Genomic DNA, 19,453 nt, shown 5'->3' with positions numbered 1-19,453 from the left:
CCAGTGCCTGTTTGGGTACAAACTGGCCCTTGGGATTGGTGGAAAATGGCCCAATTAATTTAGCACGGCCAATGCACCCAACCAGCACGTCTTACGGACTGTGGGAGGAAACCCACGCAGACACGGGGAGAACGTGCAGAGTCCACACAGACAGTGACCCAAGCCGGGAATTGAACCCGGGTCCCTGGCGCTGTAAGGCAGCAGTGCTAACCACTGTGCCACCATGACACTCCTGACATTACTGTCCTGCTCTGTATTATTCACCTACTCGTTGCCTTAACCAGAGCGAGAGACGACAAAGGAGAGGAATTTCACAAAGCCTGCTCATCGATTAAGCAGATGACAGCTCTAGTATGGGCAAGTTCCAACGAAAACATTTATGAAAGATTACCTTTGTATCGGGTGATTATCAAGGTGCTGTTCCTTGTAGGTTCCTGGAAAGTGACTTGAAGGGACGTGCTACCAGTTACTGATAAATACACTTTCTCTGGAGAATCAGGGACACCTGTCAAAGAGAAAGATGAACCCTGTCATTGGTTGTCAACCTAAATCTGCCTGAGTCTGTCAACACGTAGAGAAATGACTGTGCCCTGGGATTGGTGAATAATGGTCCTAGTAATGCATCTCACACGCAGTGATACTGAAAGAGACATCCACATTAGAATACTCACAGGAAATGGAAATAGAGAGAGGTGGCAAATTAGATTAGCAAGGAGGAAGTGGAGTTTAGTAGTTAAACCTTCCAAACCCATGTTACCATCTAGAAAGACAAGGGGAGCAGATACAGAGGAACACCACCACCTGAAGGTTCCCCTTCAACTCACTCACCATCCTGATTTGGAAATATATCACCGTTCCTTCACTGTCACTGGGTCAAAATTCAGAAACTCGCCTCCCTAACAGCACTGTGAATGTACCTACACCACAGGGACTGCAGCGGTTCAAGAAGGCAAGATTTGACATTTAAACTTTCAGATCTACCACAACGTTTCCTGGTCTGGAAAGATTTAGTAATGAAGAGAGATTGGATAGACTGAGGTGGTTTACCTAGGAGCAGAGGAGACTGAGGGAGGGATGTGACTGATTTGTATAAAATTATGTGGGATGTAGATAGACAGGAAGAGAGTCTTTTCCTTCGTGTAGGCATCAATGACCAGGGGCATAGATGTAAGGTAAGGGGCAGGAGATTGAGAGGGGATGTGACGAAAATGGTTTTTACCCAGCAGGTGGTGGGAATCTGGAACCTAAGGGTGAAAGGGTGGTGAAGGCCCTGACAGAATTGAAAAAGTATTTAGATGAGCACTCGCAATGCCAAGACATTCAAGGCCATAGGCCAAGTGTTGGAAAATGGTCTTTGACCGGCACAGGTGTGATGGGCCGAAGGGCCTATTTCTGTGTTGTATACCTCTATGACTCTATAAGGCAGCTCACCACCATCTTCTCAAGGGCAATTAGGGATGGGCAATAAATGCCAGCCTAGCCAACAATGCCCATCTGATTCCATGTATTAGCTGGTTGGCTGATACAACTGTAATGGAGTTGGCTAATCTTAGCAATCAATCTGTGTCAACTCGTGTACAGCAGCCCCAAGTGGGACATGCGGAAAACCTTCGGGAGGGACCTTCGGGAGTTCCTTACCACCAATAAATCCCAACAGGCTCAGGGATCATGAGATATATCCATGAATCTAACCAATACCTTCCATCACGAGTGGGATTCCCCCCTCGGGCCCTTCCTGCTAAATGTGGGAAAGTATTCTTTCAGCTGGGAATTGGAAACAGGGACTCTTCCCCAATTCTTCCCGACTCCCCGGTCATCATGCCAGCTCCCACAGACTCCTTTAATCTTGTTTGTGCATTTCCTCAAATTATTTATCGCTCTTCAAGCGCAGGCCATGTTGAATCTGCTTCTAACTAGTTTGAGGAAACTCAATCGGATTAAAACGATGTGCGGGTTAGGTGGATTATCCATGCTAAATTACCCCTTAGTGTCAGGGGGACTAGCAGGGCAAATACATGGCGTTACGGGAATAGGGCTTGGGGGGGGAACTGTTGTTAGTGCAGATTTGATGGGCCGAATGGCCTCCTTCTGCACTATAGGGATTCTATGGATTCTACAAAACATTGGGGTGGGAGAGAGAAAGGTGCAGAAATTCAGAAATCTATTCAAGTAACAGAGGGTGAGATTTTCCCAGGCTTTCAGGACCCCAACACTCCCTACTTACCAGCGGAGAGACTAATAATGGAGCCACATTCCTGGAGCTGGTCTCTTAACTGGCCATCTCTGAGCTCAACACAGAACTGAGAACCATAGAACCCTACAGTGCAGAAACAGGCCCTTCGGCCCATCGAGTCTGCACCGAACACAATCCCACCCAGGCCCTACCCCGCTATTCCTACATATTATACCCACTAATCCCTCTAACCTACGCATCCCTAGGCACTAAGGGACAATTTCTTAGCATGGCCAATCAACCTAACCCACACATCTTTGGACTGTGGGAAGAAATCGGAGTACCCGGAGGAAACCCACGCAGACACGAGAAGAATGTGCAAACTCCACACAGACATCTTGTATAGAATGGCAGACAGGGTCTTGATATGGTTCCTAAATAGAGGACCTTCAGCTCTGGAGCCTTGGCAGCCCCACTGAGAGAGGTGGGCACAGTTGAGGCAAGTAGGGATTTGTAAGGGTGCCTCGAGGTAGGGGCTCAATATTGAAAGGAAGGTTTTGGAGGTGCCAAGTTGGTAGGCCCCTCGGAGAGGAGGGGTGGCTGAGGCCCTCCCTGTCCAGGCCTCCCTCTTTGGGACCATTAAGTGTGTCAGCCATCTTTGTGCAGCAGGAATTTGTCGGAGAGATATTCCAACATGGCTTCTTCCAATTTTTTCAGCTCCCCTCCACCCCCTCTCTTCCAATTTCCTGCACTCTCACAGCCTGCAAAATTCAGTCCAAAGCATCTCTTTAATGTACATTTGATATGGCTTAAGATAGGATGGTTCTGTTAGGGGTGAGTGTGGGATGCTGGGGGGGGGGAGGTTGGTGACATCTTAGGAGGAGTCTCCCCACTCCTTTCCAACTTTTCATAGAAGCCATTTCAGGAATGGCCTTTGTCTCTCTAGCCAGCCTACGACTCCTGGCAGTGGAGAAGGATTTGAGGCCTTTGACTCCCAATTCATGGGCAGTTAAGGGACTCAATAGGCCTAAGGGTGGGTGGCCGAATTGTCCCCTTATCCACCTCTCATTCATTTGTGGGACATGGGCGTCACTGGCTTGCGGGGAAGGTGGCGGACAGCATTTATTACCCATCCCTAGGGAAATTTCATAGTGGCTTCATTGCAACGTTAATGTAAACCTTACTTGTGACTAATAAATAAACTTCACTTTTACTAGTTGCCCTTAGAGGGCAGTTGGGAGTTAACCACATTGCTGTGGCTCTGGAATGAGATGTAGGCCAGACCAGGTAAAGACGGCAGATTTCCTTCCCTAAAGGACATTAGTGACCCAGATGGGTTTTTCCAACAATCGTTTAATGGTCATCAGTATATTCTTAATTCCAAATTTTTTTTAATAGAATTCAAATTCCACCATCTGCTGTGCCAGGATTCGAACCCTGGTCCCCAGAACATTAGCTGAGCTTCTGGATTAATAGTCTAGCAATAATACCTCTTGGCCTTCGCTTCCTGTGTTAGGGGGAACAGTTCGGAGATGGGCAGGAGGGAGGCGGGCTGGGCACCCAGTTTTAGCTGCCCCCTCCCCCTCCCGCTGTAAATATGGCTGGCGATGGGGGTGTGGGGGTGCTACTCTGGAAGCCAAGTCCTGGGGCTCATCATGCAGAGAACTACACAAAGTAGATCCAGCCTGTTTGGGATTGGTATCTCCAATGATGGGTTAGGCCTCATTTGGAATATAGTGTTCAGTTCTGGTCGCCACACTACCAGAAGGATGTGGAGGCTTTGGAGAGGGTACAGAAGAGGTTTACCAGGATGTTGCCTGGTCTGGAGGGTATTAACTATGAGGAGAGGTTTGAGAAACTCGGTTTGTTCTCACTGGAACGACGGAGGTTGAGGGGCGACCTGATAGAGGTTTACAAGATTATGACAGGCATGGACAGAGTGGATAGTCAGATGCTCTTTCCTAGGGTAGAAAAGTCAAGTAATAGGGGACAGAGGTTTAAGGGAAAAAGTTTAGAGGAGATGTGCGAGGCAAGTCTTTTTACACAGAGGGTGGTGAGTGTCTGGAACGGGCTGCCCGGGGAGTGGGTGGGAGCAGGTACGATAACAGCATTTAAGGGGCAATTAGACAAATACATGAATAGGATGGGAATGGAAGGATACGGGCTCCGTAAGTGCGTACGGTTTTAGTTTAGTTAGGGCATCATGATAGGCACAGGCTTGGAGGGCCGAAGGGCCTGTTCCTGTGCTGTACTGTTCCTTGTTCTTTGTTAACAAGTGACCCAGCTTCCCTGCTCTGATGGTCACCTTATTGTCCCAGAAATACAATAGAGCATAAATTAAATCATATTCTAGAGCAGCAAGTCCTCAGGCCCTGCTACCCTTAAGTACTTACACGCATTCTCAAAAGCAGCTTTCATCTGTTTGTACAACTTCTGTCTGAACTTCCAGGTCCGGAGTTCTCTGGTTTTACTGTGGAAATCGGCCTCTGAAGCTTCAGCCCTGAGCTCGGACAGCTCAGTAACTTTCTGTCCAGCTTTGCTCACTAACGTGGCCAGGTGCATCTCCCAGTTTCCTTCATTGACTGCAGAGAGAGAGGACAGCAGTGTGACATTCATGGAGATTAAGAGAGAGGAAGAGAGAGAGAGAGAGTGAAGAGCGCAGGGTTGAGATGTTGCTAAAGGCTGCCTCCGAGATTTCCCAGGAGCCTCAGTTGACTTTAGGGATGGGTGCAAACTTGCTCAGAGACGTCTGTCTTCCTACTTCACTCACATTCCCCGCTCCCCAGGCAAGCATTGTGTAACAGGGTACAATCCCTACACTGCAGAAGAAGGCCATTCGGCCCATTGTGACTGTGTCAACTCTCCAATAGAGCATCCCACCCAGACCCGAACCTTCTAACCCCACCAATTTATCCACATCCTGGGAAACTAAGAGGCAATTTAGCACCTATCCACCTAACCCGTACATCTTTGAGTGTGGAAGGAAACCGGAGCACCTGGAGGAAACCCACGCAGACATGGGGAGAATGTGCAAACTCCACACAGACAGTGACCCAAGCCGGGAATTGAACCCGGGTCCCTGGTACTGTGAGGCAGCAGTGCTAACGAGGGTAATTGTGCAAACCAGGGGAACACATTCCGACAAACCTTGTTTTGAGGACATTTTGCCTCTTACCCTAAGTGCCCAATAGTCTAATGTCAGTAGAAAGCACACAGACGGGTAGGGGCCTAGTGATCATTCTCAGACTAATGGAGCAAATGGGATGTCTGCACCCAGACACTACTACAGCCTTTACAGAATCCATAGAAACCCCACAGTGCAGAAGGAGGCCATTCGACCCATCTAGTCTGCACTGGCCTTCCAAAAGAGCATCTTACTCAAGTCTGCAGTAGCCCCCATGCCCCATCTCCGTAACGCTATGGATTTACCCCACTAATCCACATAACCTGTACGTTTTTGGACACTAAGGGGCAATTTAGCATGGTCAATCCATCTAACCTGCACATCTTTAGACACTAAGGGGCAATTTAACATGGCTAATCTATCTACCCGCACATCTTTGGACATTAAGGGACAATTTAGCATGGCCAATCCATCTAACCTGCACGTCTTTGGACACTAAGGGGCAATTTAACATGGTCAATCCACGTGACTTGCACATCTCTTGGACCATGGGAGGAAACCAGAGCACCCAGAGGAACCCTCACTCTCCCCACCACTGCCTTCCCCACCCCACCACCAAATGTCATCAGTCACCCAACAGTCTGAAGATTGGTTCAGGGACAGAATGAGAGTTTGCCATTTCTGGGCACTCGACAAAGTGGGTCTAGATAAAGGAGTGCTAGGTCTTTGGTGGGGAATAGCAGGAGTTACCCCCCCCCTCAGTGCTGTGCCAGTGGAGCATTGGCACAGATCACGGGCTACAACCCTGGACAAAAGAGACCGAGCTCAGAGGAAAGCAAAATCAGAGGGCAGGAACGTTCCCTACTCACACTGATGGTTATCCCTGGCCCCAGAATTCATCAAGAGGCTGGCCATCGAGGTGTTGTTCGTCAGGACAGCGATGTCCAGAGGCACCAGGCCATTGCTGGTCACCTCATTCAGACTGTCCTGAGTCCCCGGTTGCTCCAGCATCCGCTGAACCGCATCAAAATCTTCATGTTCCACCGCATCAAAGATCGAATCATACTGAATATTCTAGAAATTTAAAGTTATATATAAAAGACAGAAATTTTCAAGGGGGTTTGAGAGCAATCATTTTGATTTCGACCTTACAGAAAACTAAATTCAGCAAATTCTCAATTTCAAACTTGATAAAAATATTGTAATTTAAGATAACAAGAGGGACGGGAGCAGAGATCTCGGACACTGATCACACTCCACCACTCAGTAAAATCAATCTGAAGCAGACCTCCATATCACTGTCCTGGAACACCCCACCGCTCTTAACACCCCTGTCAACACACTGACCCACAGAGTTCCCCACCCTCACAGACACACACTGACCCACCGAGTACCCCACCCCCCATCACTGACACACACTGACCCACAGAGTTCCCCACCCTCACTGACACACACTGACCCACAGAGTTCCCCAATCACAGACACACACTAACCCACAGAGTTTCCCACCCCCATCACTGACACACACTGACCCACAGAGTTCCCCACCCTCACTGACACACACTGGCCCACAGAATTCCCCCTCTCACTGACACACACTGACCCACAGAGTTCCCCACCCTCACTGACACACACTGACCCACAGAGTTCCCCGCCCTCACTGACACACACTGGCCCACAGAGTTCCCCACCCTCACTGACACACACTGGCCCACAGAATTCCCCCTCTCACTGACACACACTGACCCACAGAGTTCCCCACCCCCCTCACTAACACACACTGACCCACAGAGTTCCTCACCCCCCTCACAGACACACACTGACCCACAGAATTGCCCCTCTCACTGACACATATTGACCCATAGAGTTCCCCACCCCCCCAACACTAACACACACTGACCCACAGAGTTCCCCACCCTCACAGACACACAGTGACCCACAGAGTTCCCCACCTTCACAGACGCACACTGGCCCGTGAGTTCTCTCTGCACCATTACTGACACATACTGACCCATACAGTTCCCCATCCCCCATCATAGACACACACTGACCAACAGAGTTTTCCCCCCATCACAGACACACACTGACCCACAGAATTCCATACCCTCACAGACACACACTGACCCACAGAGTTCCCCACCCCCCCCATCACAGACGCACACTGACCCACGAGTTCTCTCTGCACCATTACTAACACACACTGAGGTACAGAGTTCCCCACTCCATCACTGTTACTTAATGAATCACTGAGTTTAATAATACTGTTCTTTTCACATTATTGGCATTGACAGCTCTCTCGATGTTTCTCTATCCAGCATCCATCTGACGCGCAGCTGACACATGTCAGCTTTGCAAAAATACCCAGCTTTGAGTGCTCTCTATGGCAACAACAAGAAAGCCCATTCTGTCGAGTTGCTTGCCTGAATAGCGATGGTGTGGATTTCTTTAACTCCGCACATTGCGGGCATTCTTTCCCACGTGACTCAGCACTGTGTTATCTTACTGTGGCAGTTCTGAGATGTCAGTGTGTTATCTGAGTCCCACTGTGAGGTAATGGAACCGTATTACAGCTGACCTTTCAGGGTAATTACATACTGTGGATTTATTACAAAAGTTGGATCACTACCACCTCAGTGGACTTCGATCTCTGTTCGACTTACACCGCTGTCAAGGAATAATACAGTCTCAAAATCTGGTCCTTTAAATATTCTGAAGGCGCAGTGTGTATGAGAAGAAGCTCGACACCATCTAGGACAAAGCTGCCCCGCTTGATTGGCACCACATCTACAAACATTCAATCCCTCCATCACTGACACTCAGTAGCAACAGTGTGTACCATCTACAAGATGCAGCAACTCACCAAAGATCCTGAGACAGCATCTTCCAAACCCTTGACCACTCCCATAAATGGGGAACACCACTTGCAAGTTCCCCTCCAAGTCATTCACCATTCTGACTTGGAAATATATCGTCCGTTCCTTCGCAGAGGCTGGGTCAAAATCCTGGAATTCCCTCCCTAACAGCATTGCGGGTCAACCCACAGCACACGGACTGCAGCGATTCAAGAAGGCAGCTCACCCCCACCTTCTCAAGGGGCAACTAGGGATGGGCAATAAAGGCTGGCCCAGCCAGCGACACCCATGTCCCACAAATAAATTTTTAAAAATGTAGATGTAAATACTCCAGCCTTTGTGAGGTTCTTTTCACTGGTTACCATGCTAACCGAGACTGGGTCAGGCCTTACAGTGATAGAGATATCTTTACCATTGTCAAGGTACACACTCTGCATCCATAATTAGGAAAACTGGAGGAGATTAAGATTAAAGAGATTAAGTTGATCTTTCCCTACACCCTAGCTATGACTGTAACACTACATTCTGCACCCTCTCCTTTCCTTCTCTATGAACGGTATGCTTTGAATAGCGTGCAAGAAACAATACTTTTCACTGTATACTAATACATGTGATAATAGTAAATAAAATTGTGCAGAACTTTGGTGAGGTCAGAGCTGGAGTACTGTGTGCAGTTCTGGTCGCCACATTATAGGAAAGTCCTGTATGGAGGGGGTGCGGAGGAGATCTACCAGGATGCTGCCTGGGATGGAACATTTAAGTTATGAAGGGAGGTTGGATGGGATTGGGTTGTTTTCTCTGGAGCAGAGAAGACTGAGGGGGCAACCTGATTGACGCGTTCAAGATTACGAGGGGCATGGACAGAGCGGACAGAGAGCAGCTGTTCCTCTTAGTTGAAGGGTCAGTTACGAGGGGACACAAATTAAAAGTGACGGGTGGAGGGTTTAGGGAGGATTTGAGGGTGGTGAGGGTCTGGAATGCGCTGCCTGGGAGGGTGGTGGAGGCGGGAAGCTTTGGATGAGTATTTGGCACATTAAAACATTCAGGGCTATGGGCCAAGTGCTGGCAAGTGGGATTAGGTGGGCAGGTCAGGGCATTTCATGTGTCGGTGCAGACTCAGTGGGCCGAAGGGCCTCTTCTGCACTGTAGTATTCTGTGAAATCAAATCATATACATCAATGTATATGCTTGTTGGTACATAAACACAAGCGTGAACCTGTTGGGCCAAGGGGCCCATTTTAGTGTGGTAAGTACTTTGTAATCGATTGAGCTGTTCTCTGGTTCATAGTGACCTTCCAGACAAACCCTTTCACTAATAATGCTACCAAACATGCCAGGTGTTAAGAAACAGGATTTACTCTGGGAATCGTCAATGATCAGAGTTAGATTGAGAATCCGTACCAGGGATGAAGACTTCCTGCTTCTTTCTTTATCTATTTTTCTGATGAGGCAGCTCTCGTCTGAGCTGGAGCCTCCCTTTAGCCGGAAGGACAGGTTGCGATACAGTCTCTTGGCAGCATTCGGAGACATGGGCCCAAGCGACTTCCTCCTCTGAAGTGGCTCCCTGATTGGTTGCGTCATTTTACTCAGCATTTATCTGGGAAGAGAGGCATTTCTAAATTTACTAAAGGATTTATCCAGGACATTGCGTTACCATGGAGATACACGTGCCTCCTCTGTTTTCACTCCTACCTCCATCTCCCTCCCCAACCCCACTCCTCCGCCTTCTCTCTCTGCTGCCCCTCCTCTGTCTCCCTCCGTTCCTCCTCCATCCCCCATCCTCCCCGTCTCCCTCCCTCCTTCATTCCCCGTCCATCTCCCTCTCCAACCCCACTCCTCCGCCTTCTCTCTCTGCTGCCCCTCCTCTGTCTCCCTCCCTTCCTCCTCCACCCCCCATCCTCCTCTGTCTCCCTCCCTCGTTCATCACCATCCATCTCGCATCCCTACCCCACTTCCCCGCCTTCTCTCTCTGCTGCCCCTCCTCTGCCTCCCTCCCTCTCCCTTACCCCACTCCTCTTGCTTCTCTCTTTGCTGCCCCTCCTCTGTCTCCCTCCTTCCTTCACCCCCCCACCCATCTCCCTCCCCTGCCCCACTGTCTGCATGGGTCTCCTCCAGGTGCTCCGATTTCCTCCTACAGTCCGAAAGACATGCTGGTTAGGTGCACTGGCCGTGCTAAATTCTTTCTCAGTGTACCCAAACAGGCGCCGGAGTGTGGTGACGAGGATTTTCACAGTAACTTCATTGCAATTGTAATGTAAGCCTACTTGTGACAGGTGTATTATAACATATAGGTTCGATGCATAGGTCATGCTAAATTGCCCCTTGCTGTCCCAAGGTTTGGAGGATAGATGGATTAGCCATGAAAAATGTGTGCAGTTGTGGGGAGAGAGCCTGGACAAGATGCTGTGTCAGAGAATTGATGCAGATTTGATGGACCGAATGGCCTCTTCTGCACTGTAGGGATTCGATGTTTCTATGAGGATTTTGATTAGCATTTCTGGTCACATTGTGCAATCCAGTTTGTCCTTGAAACCCAATGGCGGCACGATGGCACAGTGGTTAGCACTGCTGCCACACAGCGCCAGGGACCCTCGTTCGATTCCCGGTTTGGGTCACTGACTGTGTGGAGTTTGTACATTCTCCCCATGTCTGTGGGTTTCATCCAGGTGCTCCAGTTTCCTCCCACAGTCCAAAGATGTGCGAGTTAGGTGCATTGGTCCCCGGATGTGTAGATGAGCGGGATTAGCAAGGTAAATATGTGGGCTAATTGGGATAGGACAGACGTGATGGGCTGAATGGCCTCTTTCTGCACTGTAGGGATTCTATGATTCTATACGGCAGATAAAACGAAACACCCTGTGATGGGGGAGCAGTGGATTGTGTATCAGTCATGTATGAAGTGGCAGTTTCACTCATATTCCATCAGTTGCTTCGTAAGAGAGGAACAAACTGAAATATAAATACCAATTTACAATATTTCCTGTGCTGGATTTCCATATTTTATAGGCAGATTTGCAATTTGATTGCGCAGAATTCATCTTTACTGGGGGAGATTTGGGTGGCAAGGCGGCACAGTAGTTAGCATTGCTGCCTCACAATGCCAGGGACCCAGGTTCAATTCCTGGCTTGGGTCACTGTCTGTGTGGAGTCTGCACATTCTCTCCGTGTCTGCGTGGGTTTCCTCCGGTTTCCTCCCACAATCTGAACGACAGGCTGGTTAGGGTGCATTGACCCCAAACAGGCACCGGAGTGTGGCGACTAGAGGAATTTCACAGTAACCTCAATGCAGTGTTAATGGCAGCCTTACTTGTGATGAATAATTTAACTTTTTACTTTGCTCTTTGAGAGAGGAAGACAGTAGCTCACCTCAGTCGAGCTGAACTCCCATTGAACAAGCCAACACTGCGGGGATCAGGGACACAGAGGAGTGGAATCTCCTGGGATACAACGTCCTTCCCTGGACATCAGTTCTTGAGGTCCGGAGCAGGGAAATGGAAGATCACATTCCTGTAATTGAAACAACAAAAAAAAAGCGCAATTCAAGGGATGTCATCCATCGATCTGATGAGAATCTTCCTATTTTCATCCTGCTGCCGTGGGCAGTTCAGTGCCTTGATAAGCTGGATCCTGCTTTGAATAGTTTGGAAAGGGGTGGGGGAAGGGGAGAAGAATTGTGAATGTTCCCCCTCTCAATTATAATCTCTCCATGCCTTCCCCCCACCTCCACCACTGTGTTCTCCACGATCCCCAGTACAAGGGTAATGGTTCCAGGTCTGTGTGGAAAGATCAGGGCAGTGGGACAAGTTGGAAAGGTCTCACAGGTGTCAGACACACATACGGTGTGCTGAGTTACCTCCTACTGTGTCGGAAGATTCTTTGGCTGGCATCTTATGGTGGCAGCAGGAGACTCAAGAGGGCTAGAACACAAGAGCAGGGATGTATTTCTGAAGCTGTATAAGGCTCTGGTCAGGCCCCATTTGGAGTATTGTGAACAGTTTTGAACCCCATATCTAAGGAAGGATAGAATCATAGAATCCCTACAGAGTGCAGAAGGAGGCCATTCGCCAAGGTCCTATCCCCATAACCCCATGCATTTACCCTAGCCAGTTCCCCTGACACTAAGCGGCAATTTAGCATAGCCAATGCACCTCACCAGCATATCTTTGGAGTGCAGGACGAAACCAGAGCACCCGGAGGAAACCCACACAGACACGGGGAGCATGTGCAGACTCCGCACAGCAAAGAGTTAATCATTTGTTGGATAAGTTAGTTAGATTGGTTGTTACAAAGTTGTGATTCCTGAAAATTGATTCCAGGAGCTGACTGGGTGCTAGCCTGCGCTTGTAGGAGTGTCACTAACACCAGATACACAAATCAGACTTGGAATAATGAACACAGCCAGCTACACCTGACACTTCATAAAAGTTCAAGACACACAAAGGCTTTCTGCCCATTTCTGACCAAAGATCTCCATCGGAAACATTGATGGATTGAGGCAGCCTTGCTGGTGTTGGGGTATCACTCAGAGATCACCATGGTTGGACTCATCCTCCCACCCTTTGAATCATATTCTCTGCCCCACCGAATTCATGCCACACAACTGGATGACTAACAACAAGATGGTGGCCGGAATTCTCCAGTCTCGCACATGCTGCACTCCTGCCACCAGTGGGAGTGGATAATTTGGCACTCAGCCAAGTCTTCATTCACTGCAGCGGGACTGGAGAATCCCAACCGCAAGCGAGGTCAGAGAATTTTTACACTTTCTTTTGGAAATTGACCTGCTACTTGTGGCAAAACAGGATTTATGGAATATCTCATTCTCAACGTAGAATCATAGGATCCTTACAGAGCAGAAGGAGGCCATTTGGCCCATCAGGTCTGCACCGACTCTCCAACAGAGCATCCCACCCAGGCCCCATCCACGCAACCCCATGTACTTACCCCACTAATATTCACATCTCTGGGGACTAAGGGGAATTAAGCGTGGCCAATCCAGCTAACCTACACATCTTTGGAGTGTGGGAGGAAACAGGAGAACCCAGAGGAAACCCACACAGACACGAGAGAACTCGCAAACTCCATACAGACAACTTTAAGTTCATTTATTAGTGTCATACAGTAGGCTTACATTAACACTGCAATGAAGTTACTGTGAAATTCCTCTGTGGCCTGTTCGGGTCAATGCACCTAACCAGCAGGTCTTTCGGACTGAGTGACTTTCAGACAAGTTTAAATTTATTTATTAATGTCACAAGTACATTAACACTGCAATGAGGTTACTGTGAAATCCCCCTAGTTGCCACACTCTGGTGCCTGTTCGGGTACAACTGAGGGAGAATTTAGCACAGCCAATGCACCTAACCAGCATGTCTTTCAGACTGTGGGAGGAAACCGGAGCACCTGGAGAAAACCCACGCAGACACAGGGAGAATGTGCAGATTCTGCACAGACAGTGACCCAGGCTGGGAATTGAAACCAGGTCCCTGGCGCTGTGAGGCAGCAGTGCTAAGCACCGTGCCACTGTGCCACCCCCAGTCACCCAAGGCTGGAGTTGTACCTGGGTCCCTGGTGCTGAGGCAGCAGTGCTAACCACTGTGCCACCGTGCCACCCCCAGTCACCCAAGGCTGGAGTTGTACCCGGGTCCCTGGTGCTGAGGCAGCAGTGCTAACCACTGTGCCACCGTGCCACCCCCAGTCATCCAAGGCTGGAGTTATACCCGGGTCCCTGGTGCTGTGAGGCACCAGTGCTAACCATTGTGCCACAAACAGCCAGGTTTTTTTACCCAACGATAAAAATGAGCACCTTGACCTTGCTGTTATTTTTCTGGCAATTTCGGGGCCGATATTTTCTTTTCGTGTGACACTGAAAGGCTGGGTCTGTGTATCCAGCATTCCTGTTATTATATCAGATTGTTAACATTTACAGGTTTTGCCCTTCTTGGTGCTTCTCCAGAGCAGGAGAGTGTGTCCCACTCGAGATATGGACCTTTCAGCTGTGCTGAATACACTTGTATATAAATAGGCCAGATCACAGAGCTCAGGACTCAGGGGTCAGCACTGAGGCACACATCAGAGGCGGCAGTGAGCTGTCCTCAGTATGAACTATGTAACTTCAGCACAGCTAACCCACAGTTTTAGCAAGATTATTATTCTCCCTTCTGTTGCCACCCAACGCTAAATCATTCCCGCAAGACTTACGTAACAATGAACAAAGAGTACCAGATGAAAGCAGATTTGCCTATGCAAAATTAGCAGATGGAAATCTATGAAAGCACACAGTCTTTATCCATAAACAGAATCTCCGATCCGAATCTGTTCTGCTGCTGCTGTCTTTTTGCACACTTTAGATGGTCACAAAGTTGATTTAACAAAAATAGAAATTAAAGACCTTTTTTAAACTGTAATTATTAATCTGCAAAATGCGGTTACTTTGAAGGAGATTTTGTTTGTGGGCAGTTCAGGACAGGAAAGGCAAAATATATATTTCTGTAAAGGAAGACTTGCATTTATATAGCCCCTTTCACCACCACTGGATGCCCCAAAATATTTTACAGTCTGTGGTATTTCAGCCAGAAAAGATTTACTAGGACACTCTGGGACTTGGTGGATTGAGTCATAAGGACAGGCTGGATAGACTGGGACTTATTTCCCTGGAGTGTAGGAGGCTGAGGAGTGATCTTATAGAGGTCTATAAAATAATGAGGGGCCCAGATCAGCTAGAGTGTCAATATCTTTTCCCAAAGGTACTGGAGTGTAAAACTAGAGGCCATAGCTTTAAGGTGAGAGGGGAGAGATACAAAAAGATCCAGAGGGGCAATTTCTTCACACGGAGGGTGGGGAGAGTCTGGAACAAGCTGCCAGAGTATTAGTAGAGGCAGGTACAATTTTGTCTTTTAAAAAGCATTTAGACAGTTACATGGGTAAGATGGGTATAACAGGATATGGGCCAAATGCGGGCAATTGGGACTAGCTTAGTGGTAAAAACTGGGCAGCATGGACACGTTGTTTCCATGCTGTAAACCTCTATGATTCTAAGTCAGTTTCATAGAATCCCTATGGTGCAGAAGGAGGCCATTCAGCCCATTGAGTCTGCACTGACCACAATCCCACCCTATCCCCATGCATTTACCCTAGCTAGCCCCCCTGGACACTAAGGGGCAATTTAGCATGGCCAATCAACCTAACCAGCACATCTTTCGGACCGTGGAAGGAAGCTGGAGCATCCGGAGGAAACCCACGCAGAAACGGGGAGAACATGCAGACTCCGCACAGACAATGACCCAAGCCGGGAATCGAACCCGAGTCCCTGGCACTGTGAGGCAGCAGTGCTAACCACTGTGCCACTGTGTTGCCCCAAGTACACAAAAGACCCTTTAGCTGTACCAAAAAGAAGGGCCACACTTACAGCATACAGTAAGACAGTCCACAACTTGGGAACTACCATGCTGGTCCGGTCTGAACAGCAGTTTATAAAGCACCACTATCCAAACCACAGACCATAGAACCCTACAGTGCAGATAGAGGCCCTTCAGCCCATCGTGATTACACCGACCACAATCCCACCCAGGCCCCACCCCCACATATTTACACACTAATCCCTCTAACCTACCCATCCCAGGACACGAAGGGGCAATTTTTAGCATGGCCAATCATCCTAACCCGCACATCTTTGGACTGTGGGAGGAAACCGGAGCACCTGGAAGAAACCCATGCAGACACGGGGAGAATATGCAAACTCCATACAGACAGTGACCTGAGCCGGGAATCGAACCCAGGTCCCTGAAGCTGTGAAGCAGCAGTGCTAACCACTGTGCTACTGTGCTGCCAACTTCCCATTGGCCTCCTCTACTCAATAAGGAAGCTCGTATTCCATGAGGAGACCTATCAATGATCTCCTGCGATCTTTGTGGCCAACGTAACACAATCAATAAAGTATTTTATTTTGAGGTGTCATTACTGGTGTGAGGTAGGAAAACACAGTAGCCAACTTATTCGTAGGAATAGGGTACAATCGTGACTTTTAAGCGGATACAATAGTAACTTTTAAGGGGCGTCTAGACAAATACATGAATAGGATGGGAATAGACGGATATGGTCCACGGAAAGGTAGGGGGTTTTAGTTCAGTCGGGCAGCATGGTTGGTGCAGGCTTGGAGGGCCAAAGGGCTAGTTCCTGTGCTGTAATTTTCTTTATTCTATCTCACAGCTAACAATTTTATAGGGGAGGCGATGGCCCAGTGGTGTTATCACTAGACTATTAATCCAGAAACTCAACTAATGTTCTGGAGACGCGGGTTCGAATCCCACCACGGCAAATGGTGGAATTTGAATTCAAGAAAAAATATCTAGAATTAAGAATCTACTGACGACTGTGAAAGGTTGTCGGAAAAACCCATCTGGTTCACTAATGTCCTTTAGGGAAGGAAATCTGCCGTCCTTACCCGGTCTGGCCTACATGTAACTCCAGAACCTCAGCAATGTGGTTGACTCTCCAAGAGCAAGTAAGGAAGGGCAACAAACACGGGCCAGTCAGTGACACCCATGTCCCGCAAATGAATTAAAAAATAACATAGTCCAAGGAGGTGGCTTCTAATGGTGTTGGGGGAGGGATATGTGCTGCCCACCTCACCGGGGAGAACTTCTGGCCCTTCGACAGACAAGCTCCATGGAAGCTTTAATATCCATGATGAACTCCCACCCACCTGACGAAGGAACAGCTCGTTCCGAAAGCTAGTGGCATTTGCTACAAATAAACCTGTTGGACTTTAACCTGGCATTGTGAGACTTCTTAGCGAGTTTAATATTCACCAGCTTCGTGTTTTTTTCTGAGAAATGGCACCGCTGTCAAGGCAGCATGCCCTTAGCATTGCACCGGAGCCTAGATCATGGAGTTAGATCCTGGAATGGGGCCTGAACTGGGAAACTTCTCAATCAGGGGAGGATACTAGCAGTAAACCGGCACTGTTACTGACCAGGGGAGTCAAAAATAATCTTGTTGAATGTTATATTACACTCAGAGTGCTGAATAACAGCGTACAGATCATAGAACCCTACAGTGCAGAAAGAGGCCCTTCGGCCCATCGAGTCTGCACTGAACACAATCCCACCCAGGCCCTATCCCCATATCCCTACATATTATACCCACTAATCCCTCTAACCTACACATCCCTGGCCACTAAGGGGCAATTTCTTAGCACGGCCAATCAACCTAACCAGCACATCTTTGGACTGTGGGAGGAAACCCAAGCAGACACGAGGAGAATGTCCACACAGACAGTGACCCGAGCTGGGAATCGAACTGGAGCTGTGAAGCAGCAGTGCTAACCCACTGTGCTACCGTGCCGCCCTGTAAATGGGGAATAGATTGCCTATCTCTCATCAGGACAAGAACTGTTCATAAAAGCCAGTCAGGAATTCAGCCATAAGAAATATATTCCACTCCTTTGAGTTAAAGGTGTCGTTTCGAGAGCCCTTTCCCACTGAGACGCTGCTAAAATGAACACCACTGACTCCAGCTCCTGTCAGGAGCACGTACTGTGGGACTGATAAAGCTTACATAACAGTTAACACTGTAACACATGTCTGTACGAGACAGCAGCGAGGCACTCCTGCATAATCTACCCTTGCTTTTCAATGCACAGCAATCTGCATTTCCAGGGAGTTGAAAGAATGAAATATTTCACAGGATTTGAAATCAAACCATGATGGGGGATCTTACAGCGAAGCACCGAAAGCTTAGTCTAAGAGATAGGGTTAAAGAGTGTCTTCAAGCAGAAGGGAGAGAGGGGGATGGGGTCAGGGAGAGGGGGTTGGGTTTGGGGAGAGGGGGATAGGGTCAGGGAGAGGGGGATGGAGTCAGGGAGAGGGGGATGGGTTTGGGGAGAGGGGGATGGTGTGAGGGAGAGGGGGATGGGTTTGGGGAGAGGGGGATGGGGTCAGGGAGAGGGGGATGGAGTCAGGGAGAGGGGGATGGGTTTGGGGAGAGGGGGATGGTGTCAGGGAGAGGGGAATGGGTTTGGGGAGAAGGGGATGGGGTCGGGGAGAGGGGGATGGGTTCAGGGAGAGGGGGATGGAGTCAGGGAGAGGGGGATGGGTTTGGGGAGAGGGTGATGGTGTCAGGGAGAGGGGAATGGGTTTGGGGAGAGGGGGATGGGGTCAGGGAGAGGGGAATGGGTTTGGGGCGAGGGGGATGGGGTCAGGGAGAGGGGGATGGGTTTGGGGAGAGGGGGATGGTGTCAGGGAGAGGGGAATGGGTTTGGGGAGAGGGTGATGGGGTCAGGGAGAGGGGGATGGGGTCAGGGAGAGGGGGATGGAGTCAGGGAGAGGGGGATGGGTTTGGGGAGAGGGTGATGGTGTCAGGGAGAGGGAATGGGTTTGGGGAGAGGGGGGATGGGGTCAGGGAGAGGGGAATGGGTTTGGGACGAGGGGGATGGTGTCAGGGAGAGGGGGATGGGGTCAGGGAGAGGAGGATGGGGTCAGGGAGCGGGGGTTGGGGTCAGGGAGAGGAGCATGGGGTCAGGGAGAGGGGGATGTCAGGGAGAGGAGGATGAGTTTGGGGAGAGGGGGATGGATTCGGGGAGAGGGTGATGGGTCCAGGGAGAGGGGGATGGGTTTAGGAGACTGGGATGGGGTCAGGGAGAGGAGGATTGGTTTTGGGAGAGGGGGATGGGTTCAGGGAGAGGGGGGTGGGTTTGGGGAGAGAGGGATGGGGTCAGGGAGAGGCGGAGAGGTCCAGGGAGAGGGGGATGGGGTCAGGGAAAGGGGGAGAGGTCCAGTGAGAGGGGGATGGGGTCAGGCAGAGGGGAATGGTGTCAGGGAGAGGGGGATGCATTCAGGGAGAGGGGGATGGGTTGGACAGAGGGGGATGGGTTTGGGGAGAGAGGGATGGGTTTGGAGAGAGGGGCATGGTTTGGAGAGGGGGGGATGGGTTTGGGGAGAGAGGGGCGGGTTTGGAGAGAGAGGGATGGGTTTAGGGAGAGGGGGATGGGTTTGGGGGGAGGGGGGATGGGTCCAGGGAGAGGGGGAGTTGTTTGGGGAGAGGGGATGGTTTCAGGGAGTAAGGGATGGTGTCAGGGAGAGACGGATGGGTTCAGGGAGAGTATTTCAGAGCTGAGTGCTATAATGACGATAAGGAGGTTGATGAGGTGTACATGTTGGAATATGAGCTCCTGTGCCACCTTGTCACCCATGGCCTTTCCACTCTATACTGGTCTCTATAACGTCTCCAACAGAAATATAACAACAGTAGCACAGTGGTTGGCACTGCTGATTCACAGCACCAGGGACCTGGATTCAATTCCCA

General features: G+C 49.5%; 1 protein-coding gene across 1 annotated transcript in view; it reads right to left on the bottom strand.

Moving 5' to 3' along the window:
- LOC145361577 (ankyrin repeat and fibronectin type-III domain-containing protein 1-like) overlaps nucleotides 1-19,453 on the bottom strand; it is a 109,527-nt gene that overhangs the window by 46,613 nt on the left and 43,461 nt on the right. Inside the window, exons 3-7 of the mRNA XM_080217416.1 lie at nucleotides 11,516-11,656; nucleotides 9,551-9,746; nucleotides 6,167-6,371; nucleotides 4,567-4,755; nucleotides 392-505 (exon numbers count right to left, since the gene is read on the bottom strand). Coding sequence (XP_080073542.1) covers nucleotides 392-505; nucleotides 4,567-4,755; nucleotides 6,167-6,371; nucleotides 9,551-9,742 — 700 coding nt within the window. The 5' untranslated portion in view covers nucleotides 9,743-9,746; nucleotides 11,516-11,656. The remainder of the gene's footprint in view (nucleotides 1-391; nucleotides 506-4,566; nucleotides 4,756-6,166; nucleotides 6,372-9,550; nucleotides 9,747-11,515; nucleotides 11,657-19,453) is intronic.

Source organism: Carcharhinus amblyrhynchos, chromosome 35 (assembly GCF_965287045.1).
Source record: "Carcharhinus amblyrhynchos chromosome 35, sCarAmb.v2.hapA, whole genome shotgun sequence".
Lineage (NCBI taxonomy): Eukaryota > Metazoa > Chordata > Chondrichthyes > Carcharhiniformes > Carcharhinidae > Carcharhinus > Carcharhinus amblyrhynchos.
The sequence above is the reverse complement of the archived record's forward strand: the minus strand, read 5'-3'. Positions and strand labels throughout refer to the sequence as shown.